We start from the raw sequence: 12,391 nt of genomic DNA, 5'->3' as shown, positions 1-12,391 counted from the left end.
ATGTCTTTGTGTTGAGATCCAATTTTTCCACATTATAAAGAATAATCACTGACATCGTTTTAGCAGCAGACATCGCTTTCATAATAATTGTTTTGACAAAACAGAGCAGAAAACATGGTGGGAACTCTCCAAGCGGAGCTATCTGGGGTTTTAGTAAAATCTAAAGTTGTTCTTATTAACTTCCAGATCTGAATGAATGTGATAATGAGTCGAGAGAGAATGTTGACTACTTACCCCTGTTCCGGAGGGTATACAGCTTTACAACGCGCAAGCTTATTCTCAGTGGATGAACTTAAGGGGGTACATTACCTCAGAACCTTCCTCCACAAGGTATTTCTACCAAATATTATACATGCAGTGCCTGCAGTTACAAGTAGCGTGGGGGAAGTCAATAACATTATGCAAGGGAGGAAAACCAAGAAATGTATTCTGCATACAAGCGTCTAGCAATGTACTAATTAAAAAGTGTTTGAACTAGAATATTTGGGCTAAAAAGAAGCACGTTAGCTCTTACCTAGACCCTCGGAGGTGCGTTTTTATACGTTTTAATTTTAGTTTAAACGTTTGAACTTTAAGTGGCGACACACACACATGCATCTGAAGAAGTGGGTATTAACCCACGAAAGCTCATGCTCCAAAACGTCTGTTAGTCTATAAGGTGCCACAGGATTCTTTGCTGCTTTTACAGATCCAGACTAACACGGCTACCCCTCTGATACTTGACACACACACACACACACACATAGAGTACTTTTGCAACTTAGAAGTAACCAGATTTGCTTCTTTTTTTCTGTGTTACGGTGCCTTGGTACGAAAGGTGCTGTGAAAGTTGGCTGTCGAAACTCCCTGGACCAAATGGACAGCCAGTGATTGTCATGCAAGAAGGTTTGTTACTCTAAGTGCTGGCCGCTAATGTCTGTTTGCAACATGTCCTGCGCGCATAGAGTAAATAAGCAATTTCACTTTAAAGAACGTGTACAAAATAAACCCCGAACTCATGACACGTTTCTTTCGTAATTTGTGTCATTTGCATATAAGGCAAAAGGCAGTGACGTAATGGTTTTCATTAATTAGGTGGAACAGTTCTGTTTTTAGAAGTTTTATTTGCAAATTCTAAAGTCTAAGGCACCTTAATGTGTCCCTGTAGCTCTAAACTAGCCAGGTACATTCACTGTCCAACACTTAGGATCTGATACTGAATCCACTGAAGTCACCGTCAAAACTCCCTTTGGTTTCAGTGCTGCAGTTTAGGGTCCGTAGTCACTTACTTACCTCCTTTGGCACTTCTCGGCTGATTGAGACAAGCTGGATTTAGCTTCTGTTCAAGAAAATAAGAAAAAAAATAAATTCTGCCTCGTTTTCTGGTATCAGGAACCACGAATGAGAGAGAGGTTCCCTAGTTGCTGCATTTCTCTGCTGTGTTGTGATTTCGATCAAGCCAGATGCTTAGCTTGCTTTACAGAAATCCTTCTAAAGCCTTTTGTCAGCGTTGTACAGGGTTTAATACTCGCACATAGCACTCTCTGCATTCACACGTCTTCAATTCCCTGGGATTATAAATGCTTGAAGAGCTTGGTTCAGTCATGCGGTGCCAAAATAAGGAGACTAATGTGTGACAAGACAAGCCAGAGTGAAGTCATATGCCAATGGTTAGGTAAAGTTGATTGTGCTGTGCTAGGTCTAACTTTCAACTTGCACCTTCATAAATATATTTCTTGGGATTGTGGCAACTAAAATTCCAAATAACTGAGTTAAGATTTATAAAGAGCTCCTTTTCAGCTCCAAGACAAGTTACTATCTGATAACTTTTTAAAAATCTGGTAAATGTATTTTCTTAATAATCTTTACTAGATAGATAGATGATGTAGAGTCGCATTCCAAGTGTGTGATTTTAAGTCTATTGTTATTTAAATCAAAAGCAGAATAACACATATGTGGAATATGTTTCATATTATTATTTGAGGTTGACGTTGTCCTTTAGCTACCCACAGAAACGGTTTTAAAACTAAAACTAGGCTGTGAGGAAATATGTGCCACTAGTCACAATTTACTATTTTAATGTATTTCTATTACATGCTATTTTAATGTAACTATAACGTTAAAAGTATTTTCCAATTGCATTCATTCTTCATCAGCTTATTATTTCTATATTCGGTCCAGTGAAATAAAATAAAGAGAACGATGCAAGGAAAAGACATACAATATAAAATGCAATATTATAATCACTTTAGGAAATCGGAGTATATCAGATCCAACGTTATTTAAACAGATTTCATTCCAACACACACAGCCCAGAACGTTTCCCCATGGTATCTAAGCGATTGTGGATTGGGATTTGTTTAAAGAAACATTCCCTCAGCATTCAACTCCGCGAGGAGAGATGATAAGGTATGACTGCAAAAGGACACTTTCTCTACAACAGGTCACAGCTAAAGTAATGGATCTAGCCCCTAGAAAATAACAGAGTTGCAGAGGGTGTTCGGGAGACGTTAATTAATCAAACACATTAATGTCATACAGGATCTGCAGTCCTTCCTCAGACAAAACTCCCATTGAAGTAAGTGGGCGATCTGACCGATGGTACATTTTTATGCCTTAAGGGCTTTTTGCTGGATAATTGAAGTCAGTGGAAAGAGTACCATTGTCTTTAATGGTGCTGGATCAGTCTACTCTACGTGACTCCCGCTCTGCACCTGCCTACGCAGTGCCTGGGACTTTCGTGCATAATTTCAAGCCTGCCTAAATGAGAGATTTTATTTCATTCATTTCGTGGAATGAAAACTTCTGCTACTGCTTTGCAAAAGCTAGATGCGCATTGGTGGCGCATGAAAGCAACCAGTCAGGTTAAAAAGCGTACTGCTCCCTTCCCCCTCCACGTTTTTGAACAGGATGAATTAAATTTGTAGAAAGTGAAACCGAAAAGGGAAACGAGCTGTTCATTTGTATCTATCTGCTGTTCTTATTTTCAAAAGCAAAACACTTTACCTTTCCTGTGCACGCTCAGGGCAGTTTTCTCTTCTGCAAATATTGTTGGTGTTGCATCCACAGACTGGGAAATCACAAAGTTAGAATTAAAGAAGGTTATATGCCTGGGTAGTTTCACATGACTGTGATAATTGTATGAGAATCTGCTGGAGAGGACTTAAAAGACGATACACGATATAAGAAAGAGGCACATTTAAATGCCGCCAATCCTCCTCCTCTACAGAATGTTTTGTAAACTTTGCCACTCAAAACGTGCTTAATGTTGCTTGGGAAACGTCTAAGGGAGCAGAGAGCAGATTAACTCGCAGTCTTCTGCCCCTTAGCCCCCCCAGTCTGGAAGTCTCACTTAGCTTGGGATTTTTTAAGAATAATTTATGGGTTCAGTTCTCAAGAGCATTTCCTTGGAGCAAATGGTGGAACCATATTAGAATTTAAATAGACACGATTATTAAAATACCATGGACTAAAATAGCCCCTAATTTCTTGATGACTGATTTTCACAGTGTCTCTAGGAAGAAATTGTTTTAAAGGATAAACCGATAGCAATGTAGTTAGCCAGCATAGACTTTTTTTGGCGCGGCTCTGTCTGATTTATGCACCAGTGGGTAGTTTGTTGTTTGTTAGGGGAATTTGCAGAGATTAATGTCCCTGCGCATAGCAAAGGGTTGAGACTCTCCTGTTCTTTTCCCCACATCTCAGATATTGTATTTGTGTCCAATCTACTGCCATTTGTTCTGGCTCTTTCTGCCATGAATACGCGTCTGATCAAGAACACAAACAGAACTGACAATCTGTACTCACCTAAAGCTCGGGGGGTATTTGAAAATGAAGTTATACCGCAAGCAGAGCGTTTGCCTTTGCTTTCACATCCCAGACTCATCGATTTGTTTCTGAGAAACGCTGCGCAGTCTTATAACAGCTACAACCAATTAATATTGCATTAACCCTATTTAAAAAAAATCCAAAAACACAAGAATACTGCGCCCTATCAAAGCCATCTATTATTAACGCAAATGTAATTGGAGACCTGAGCTAGATGCGTGTGTTATGGAGCAATGGAGGAAAACACAACCGTGACAGTATTCCAGAAAGGCAGGGGAGCCGAGGGTGTCTAATATTTAATTTCAGGTCTGTGGTTTTCTAATTCGAGATTAAAAGCAGTCACGTCTTTGAAGCCAGACACTTGGTGTAAATGTACAGTTAAAATATTCTATTCCATAGTCCCCAGACAGAGCTCTGCTAGTCCCAGGCTTCATTAAATTTTAATTATCATCCCAGACTGGAGTAAGGAAAGAGGGAAAAGACTGTCCATCTAATTGCAATTGATAAAAAAGAAGCTTGGATTATTTTTTCCATGCACGAAGAACATTTTCTTTTATATGTGTAAACCTCATATAAGGAAGTATAAGCTTCTCTACATATGCATTTGCTGTCTAGAAAGATTCCACTTGAATACAAAATGGAAAGGGATGGTAAATGGGACAAAAATGACATTCTCTCTCGGAGAGATCTGGCGAAAGATCAACAGAAGAGACAACGCGCCTCTAATTAAGATTCCACAGTTAAGAGATGAAAGCTTATTGTCTCAAAAACAAAGCACACTGATTCATTGAACCTTTCCCAGTCCGGGCATCCCTTTTATTTTGCAATAGGAAGACAGAGGCTTTTTCTTGTACCTTTATTACGTTTGTTGGAGCTCAGATTTCTTGCTCACTGTCTCACTCCTCTTAATTTGTTATTAATCTGCACGCGTGGGACACTTATTCAGAATTGGTCGAATTGCAGGATATTTTTTTATTTGGGGCACCAGAAGCTTTCTATCTCCAGCCAGTAAAAGGTAAAAAAATAAAACCCACAGCGTTTGCTTTCTAAGCAGCTTCCTATTATCACATCTCCACTTAATTTTATTTCCATTCTCTACAAGTTAAATAGAAAGACTGGCTCACAAGGGAGCTGCCATGTGCCTACAGACTAGGGATGTCAAGCAGAGAGACTCACTGGGCAAAGTTAATTTCAATTCCCGAGGAGGATTTCACATTCCAGCTCGCTCTGACCCACAGTAATTAGCTGAGCTAACTAATGATTACTTACTTATTCCTTGTAATTATCTGGATTTAATAATTCGCTGTGTAATTTATTAATTCGCCCATAATAGCCTTTAAGTGAATGGCTCATTTAAGAAGGCTAAGCGGAAGTTCAGAGACTACTCATTGTAGTGCACAAGCCTATTGACAAATACTGCCCTGGTGATTTTAATTATCCGATTCACTATTTCTGTGGAATAGGTAAGTGGCAGCGTGGATCTTTTTTGTTTATTTGTTTATGTATTTGGTAGCTGTTCTCTCTTCCCCTTTCTTTTTCCTCTTTTTTAAGCCACACGAGAAGCTCACAGAGTATTCTTTGGTTCCCCTCCTCTCCTAGAGACACAAACATTATTAACAAAGCAACTTCTAAGTCATCAATACTTCCAACACACTAGAAAACATGAACTTAATTGGAGAAGCTGCAAAATGTTGCTCTATTTCACGCCAATTAAGTGAGGCGGAGGAAGACTTTAGCTTAGGCAAATAAGAGGATTGTTTTGTTTTATTTAGCAAAGAAATGTACATATCTCTGAATAGACGTTTAAAGGGGAGAAATCACGTTTTATAGTTTAATTCAAGTTGAAATTGTGCTACTAAAATGATAGTCGCTTTGCTTACACGTTGTAAACGCCGTTTGCAAGATTACTTTTATTCATTGCAATATTGCATCTGTTTAGCTCATCAAAATGCATTTTTCCTTCTTAGGGAATTCAGAATAACTACTTCACACCCTCAAATCGCCACAATTTTAAACCAGCCTCTTAGCGCATTTTAGTTTATTAAAAAAAAAAAAGGTTACCAAGCAAGAGAATTGCACTTTCAAGAGATTTATTTTAAAAAAATTGAACTAGCTAACAAAGAGATATGTATATGAAAGACTGTAACCCTAAGTATTGATAGAGCGAATCACCACTGTAGTTTGCACGTTAGATGACAATCATTTGCCCTCCCCTCCTCCTCCCCCTCAGTCCCCCGGTCGTTTTTGATCACTGGGATGTGGAACCGAAAAACATGAAACGTTATCACTGGAAAGACTCACAACAGTAGCGACTACTCCGTGACTCTTTAATATAAAGAAAAGTGAGGAAGTGACGGAAGTAAGGTCTGAAACCTGCGATTCCTCTCTTTCGCCGTCTCTGCAGTATATACATAGATATAAAATATCAACCTGTGTAACCTGAGTTCCTTCAGTTGTGTGGCTTGGCAAACATTTCAGAAACTGAGTCATGCGATACCGATTGATTTGATTGATACATCAGTGACATACAGTAATATCTGGTCATCAGTTATCACTCTCGGCGTGTTCAGGGTATTTTTAAAGCAAAATATCTATGTAATCACCGAAGAGAATAATTAATATGTAACAATAATTTGTAGATTACATACTTTTTTCCTGTTTGGCGTTGGATTTCTCCGTCTCTTATGAATGCCAAAGGATCTGTTAGTAGTCAAATTACTTTTTGTTTGTTTTATTTTTCTAGTTAACAGATAAACATTGCGTCAAGTGGAAACAATAGGCTATTAAACAGATCTTTAAAATATATTGGTACCACTTTCAAAGTTATCTTTAAAGCATCTGTTTATCTAGTCTATCTATCACCATGATTTTAAATCATAAAATCCTCACAGAACAGAACGCAAAAAGATTTACTAGCGGGCTGGAAAAGAAAAGGCAAATCCTGAAGGGAAAATGTTGCTATTGTAACTTACTGGAGTGAGTTTAACAATAGGTGCTATTTAACCCTTGACTATATCAATTCCCAGTGCAGCTCTCTATCCTAATCGATACTCTGCCATATCTGTAAAGCGGGAAAAATTATTTTTATTCAAAAGATTAATTGGTTTTCTTGTTATACTTAGCTGCCTCCTCTGACTGCATGTTCTGTACTTTTAAAAAAATGTTATTTGTAAGAAGATTTCACATGGCGATTCCCATAATCCCCCTCCCCTCCCCATTAACTACATGGAAGGATTTGTCTAGAGTGAAGTAATATTTTAATTTGCTGAGTCCTAAAGCAAGAAGCTTCCCCTCCCCCCAGTCCATCTCTCTCTCTCTCTCTCTCTCTCTCTCTGCAGCAGGGCTTCTCGGATGCCTGGGCTGGAGGAGGCAGCCACTGGCAAGGTTGGAGGGCCGGACAGAACCAATCTGTCCTTGGTGCTGAAAGCAAAGCTGGCGTGAGGCAGAAGCAGTGCCACCATAACATAAAGGTGAGTGGGGAAGAGAGAGGGTTTGTATTTCAGCGCTCTCTGCTTTTACACTAAGATCTTTTATGTACAAACTTCCCACCCCACCCCCCTCCCACACACACCCATACAGGGAATAATGGCATGGCACTGGCGAGGAGACTTTCTTTGACCATCGCTGTTGGTTTGGTGCGTCTTTTTCTCAGTTTTAGCAAAATAACAGCCCATAATCCCCATTCCCTACATTTGAAACACGAAATGCCATGGTTATAGCCCCATCGTCACCATTTATTCAAATTACTCTACATCAAAGAGTGCAACTCCATGGGCAATCATGTTGTCAATCCCTACCTCTGTCTGACACACGAAGAATAGGCATGATACAGACCTTTCCAACACATGAAGAATAGGCATGATACAGACCTTTCCAAGGGCTAAATTAGTTCTCTGTAGCACAAGACAGCCTCGTTCTGGAGGGTATTTAAATATCACCTTCGGAATTATCTTTTCATCACGTCACCTTTTAATTTGCCCTGCTAAACAACAAACGCTCTTGATCCAGGGCAATCCGTGGCGGCCTCTCAGATGGGGAAAGGGCTGAACTACACCTAGATCCTATCCTTTCGCCCTGCTAGTCCCTCATGCATTTTACAATTCTTATGCACGTCCCCATGGCAGATGTCATAGGCATGAAGCTGAGCACACAAGGTTGCGTTTAAACGTATTTCACCATGCCAGTCCATACTATTAATTTTAAAGTATTTCTATTACTTCGTTGACTGCTCCTATTGCCTTTGTGACTTGTAATATCGATCTGTACTAGCCAATAAGCAAGTGGCATAATGGCGCCACATTTTAATCTTCTCCTCGGACTTCTTTGGTCAAGGATAAATGCCACCGGAAACGCCGGTCGGTAAGTAGGCAGACCCTTCCTCCTCCGCGAGTGTGTGTGTGTGTGTGTGTGTGTGTGTGTGTGTGTGTGTGTTGGGCACTGCGGCTCTGGCGCTGAGCTCCTGGGACCCAGCCTGCCCTCGTCATCACTCCCAGAGCCCAGCTAAGAAGACAGGCTAATTGAATAGCCATCTCCAGGCCTCCCCAGCTTCCTTTCCACCATCCTTGCTTAGTAAATTTTACTGTGCAGTTAGCAAACTATTGATCTGGCTATAGCTGGCCACCCAGAAGCTCTGTGGAGCTGCCTGGGAAGGAACAGTCAGCACATCTTTGGCGACCAATGGTGTGTATAAAGGTGTGTGTTTTACCGTCTGATAGGGTAGGCAAACACAGGAACACAGTCGGCTCACGGGTAAACCCCTCCCGCCTCCAAAAAATCAGGTAATGAGTTCACTTTCCGTTTGATAAATACCAGATCAGACATATAAAGATAATCCAGCAACCACTGTGCCTGAAAGGAGGAGCTGGCAGGAGCTGTAAACCGTTTAAAAAAAAAAACCAAAATCGTCTTCCCACTTCAACTTTAACATATGAGATGGGGAAGCAATTTAAATTCAGTAGCAGACTTTTAATGAAAAATCAAACAGCAACAATACTTTCCCAATAAAACGTTAAAATCTTTTTAATGAAAGACAATTCAACAACATTTTTAAATAACTTAATACATTACTGTAATAAATAAACCTCCTATTAACAAAAACAACAAAACTGTATCATATACAGAACTTAAGACTTCAAGTAGTCTCAAATAGAACAGCAATACAGCGAAATCTGTAAGAATATATCTATGTGTGCGTCAATTCGAATGAAATATTTACAATACATATAGGTACCACAGTTCAAGTACCTTTCATATTTCCTCAAAAGAATTGTACCAAATAATGTGAATTTACAAGAGTGCACTCTCTCTCTCTCTCTCTCTCTTTCTCCTCTCTAAATTAAATTTGGCATTTCTACAAACAAACCTCCAAAAAAGATTCCCTTCAATGTAAAAGTATTGCAATTAAAAGAAATAAAAAGCTCTCAGGTCTGAACACAGTTGTGATATAGCTTAAAAATCTAGAAGGACAAATATTGTGATGAAAACAAACCCTGAAACAACAAAACGCCACACTGTCACCTTTCAGCCACTTCTCTTCTCGCTTTAGAAGTGTGTGGTGGGGGCAATACGGGAATCCCCATTAAATATGTAACGCAGTAAACAAATACCTCGAACAGTGAATCAATCTACACAAATAATGTAGGGCATCTATTATAGAGTGCCAACGCCTTACAAATAAGAATACTGGCCAGAGAAATATTCTAGTTTCAAGCGACAATTTACAGATGGCCAAAAGGGATATTTTTATAAGAAGGAAAACGGTTAAGATAATAAATTCTACCAACACAAAGTATTTGATTTGCACTATCCATACCTTTTTTTTTACTTTTATAAAGACTTAGATTAAAGAGGTGTAATTAATTAGAATGAGCACAAAATGAAGTTGCTGGAGAGATAAAATTAATAATTTACAAGGGGTTGTTTGGCAGTAATCTAATAATAGCTTTTAAAGATCAGTGAACACAGCAGGATCAGTTCTTTTCCTAAGCATAATAACGTCAGCGAAGGAAAGGCTAATAACCACAGTAAAAATATATATATATATATTTATAATACGCAGTGTAAATGCAGAAAAACCTGCCATCTTTTTTTTTTAAATCAAAATACTTTTGAGATGTCTCTCTCGCGGTATAAGCCTCAACTCTAGATTAAAGTTTCAGTTTCGAGTCAATTTATTTTCTGAAAAATAGTTGCAAAGTGTACTTTTAAATTTGAACACGGGTGATGTCTTTAATAATAAAAACAAATCTTACTTGATACGTCTTCGGTCCTTTAAAAAGAATTTCTTATCTGCCTTCAAAAAGTTAGTCTCTGTTTTATACTATCATTCTAAACAAGCAGCGGTTCTCTCCAAGGGGAACTTTCCTAAATTTGACAATTTACTTCTTGTTTGACAGTCTCTGTGTGTTTCTCTTTCTCTGTCGGTCTTTCTGTCTGTCTCTGTGTTTGTCTCTCTATCTCACTGTAGAGAAATATCAAAGTGTGTCTTGTTGCCGATTTTTTTTTTTTTAAAAAAAAGCTCCCACAGACTAAATCCCAGCGGAATATTTCATTCGTTTCTGTTTCTGTCTCTGATTACAGAACCAGACCCGGACCACGTTCTTCTTGAGGTCCAGTTTCTCTGCGATGGCTGCTATTTTTTCCGAGGAAGGACGTGGCTGGATGGCAAAATAGGCTTCCAAGGACCTCTTCTCAGGTGCAGCGATAGAGGTGCGCTTTCTCTTCTTCTCTGCTCCGTTGAAGAGCTCTGGTTTGGTGAGCTTCTCCCGGTGAGATTTCTCTGCTTCTTCTAGCCAGGCTTGCAAGATGGGTTTGAGGGCGATCATGTTATTGTGGGACAAGGTAAGGGACTCAAACCTGCAGATGGTGCTTTGGCTCAGTGAGCCTACCCCTGGGATCTTCAGGTTGGCCAGGGCAGATCCCACATCTGCCTGGGTTACTCCGAGCTTGATCCTCCTCTGCTTGAACCTCTCTGCAAAAGCTTCTAAATCCCGGGGATCTGCGTCCACATCGCTCATGCATCCCATGTGAGAAGGCAGCCCGTGGGCATGGGCCATGCTTAGAGCTGCCTGGTGCATAGGGTTCATACTGGCCATGTGAGGCGCATGGGCTGGCGTGGAGACCACCGAGCCGTCGGGTCCGGTCATGGCCCCCAGCGCCAGCCCTGGAGTAATGTGGTCTAAAAGCTCCCCTTCCAAAGCCTGGTGAGGCTGGTGGTGGTGGTGGTGGTGATGGTGGTGGTGGTGGTGAGTGCCGGACAGGGCCGACGGGTGGGAAATGGGCACCGACGAGGAGGAGGCAGCAGAGGTGCAAGGGATGGTGTTCATGGTGTGGTAAGTAGCGTCCGGCTTGAAGGGGCTGTGATGAGGCGGGTGATGATGGTGGCTCTTGGTCTGGGAAACTATATCCACCGCCGCCAGGGCTTCAGCGCGGGCCAGCAAACTCTCATCCAGACCGCCGAATATATTGCTCTGCAATTGCAAATAGAAGGCACACATTACTGTCAACAGGGGATCGCCCTCCCTCCGCATCCGCACGCCTCTGGGCCATTAACACATCCCCAGCATGGCAAAAGAGAGAGCGAGAGAGACACACGCACAACACAAGGCACATGCAACATCCCAGGCCATAAAAATGAATATGAAAGGCAAGCGCCGCTGCATGCAAAAGGCCGGAGAGAGCCGGGGGGTGCTGGGTGATTTGCTGGACAGACATGAAAGAAACAGCGTGCAGATCAAGGGGGCCGTGGGCATGTGCCTTAAAGCAGGGCTGCTGCAGGACGTGCCTACCGGGGGGGTTGGGAGGCAGGCTCGCCTCATCGCCTCCGAGCTGCTGCTGGTGCTGGTGCTGCTCCTGCCGGCCCCGCTGCTGGTGCTGCTGGGGGAGCTGGCCGAGGGGGCGGCGGCGGCGGAGGTGCAGGGGGAGGCGGTGTGCAGCGCCGAGTACTTGGGCTCGTGCAGGCTGCCGCTGCCGTGGGGCATGCTGAAGGGCTGCTTGCTGTTCAGAGACATCATCATCATCCTCGCCGGCTGTGGGGGGCCCGCCCAGCCCACAGCGGAGACTAGGGTGGAGGCAGGAAGTTGAGGCTGCCGCTGCAGCCGCCCCGAGATGGAAGGTGGCGCGGGGACGCGAGGGGCTTTTCTCGCTCTCCTCCCTCAGCCCCCGGTGCAGCCTCCGCCGCCTCCTCTCCGGCTGCAGCCGGTCCGCAGACTGCCCCTCCAGCCGCCTGGCTGCTCCGCCCTGCCCCTGCCTAACTCCCTGCTCCGCTTCCCGCCCGGGCGCCGGGTCCCCGCCTGCCTGGCTCGCTCCCGGCTCCGCTCCCCGGGAGTCCCCCTTGCCTGCCCTCCCGCCAGCCCACCCCGCGGGAAACTCCCTGCTGCAGCCCCCCGGCTCGGCCCCTTCTCCGGGCCGCCGAGCCCCAAGCGGAGCGTGTCCCTCTCTCCTCCCTAGTCTGCGCCTGGCCCTCGCCCAGCTCCGAGCCCCCTTCCCCGCGCGGCTGGAGGAGGCGGGAGTCCGGCGCCCTATTGTTCGGGTGCTGCCTCTGCTCCGGCTGCCGCGCACCTTGGCCCGGCAGGTGCCTTGTGCG

The 12,391-nt window shown here is 43.0% G+C and overlaps 1 protein-coding gene across 1 annotated transcript; it reads right to left on the bottom strand.

The window, feature by feature from the left end:
• Positions 1-9,947: 9,947 nt before the first annotated feature.
• POU4F2 (POU class 4 homeobox 2) lies at positions 9,948-11,825 on the bottom strand. Its single transcript, XM_050946581.1, has 2 exons — positions 11,595-11,825; positions 9,948-11,276 (listed from the first exon to the last, which is right to left on the bottom strand). The coding sequence occupies exons 1-2, from the start codon at positions 11,823-11,825 to the stop codon at positions 10,335-10,337; spliced, it is 1,173 nt and encodes a 390-aa protein (XP_050802538.1). The 3' UTR covers positions 9,948-10,334.
• Between the last annotated feature and the right edge of the window lie 566 nt (positions 11,826-12,391).

Source organism: Gopherus flavomarginatus, chromosome 3, assembly GCF_025201925.1.
Source record: "Gopherus flavomarginatus isolate rGopFla2 chromosome 3, rGopFla2.mat.asm, whole genome shotgun sequence".
In the NCBI taxonomy this organism is placed as follows: Eukaryota; Metazoa; Chordata; order Testudines; family Testudinidae; genus Gopherus; species Gopherus flavomarginatus.
Note: the sequence above shows the minus strand (reverse complement) of the source record. Positions and strands in the feature narration are given on the sequence as shown.

Coding starts and splice junctions, on each gene's coding strand:
- POU4F2 (XM_050946581.1), bottom strand. CDS start 11,825: ATGATGATGATGTCTCTGAACAGCAAGCAGCCCTTCAGCATGCCCCAC. Junction 11,277..11,594: donor CCTGCCTCCCAACCCCCCCG/GTAGGCACGTCC, acceptor TTGCAATTGCAG/AGCAATATATTCGGCGGTCT.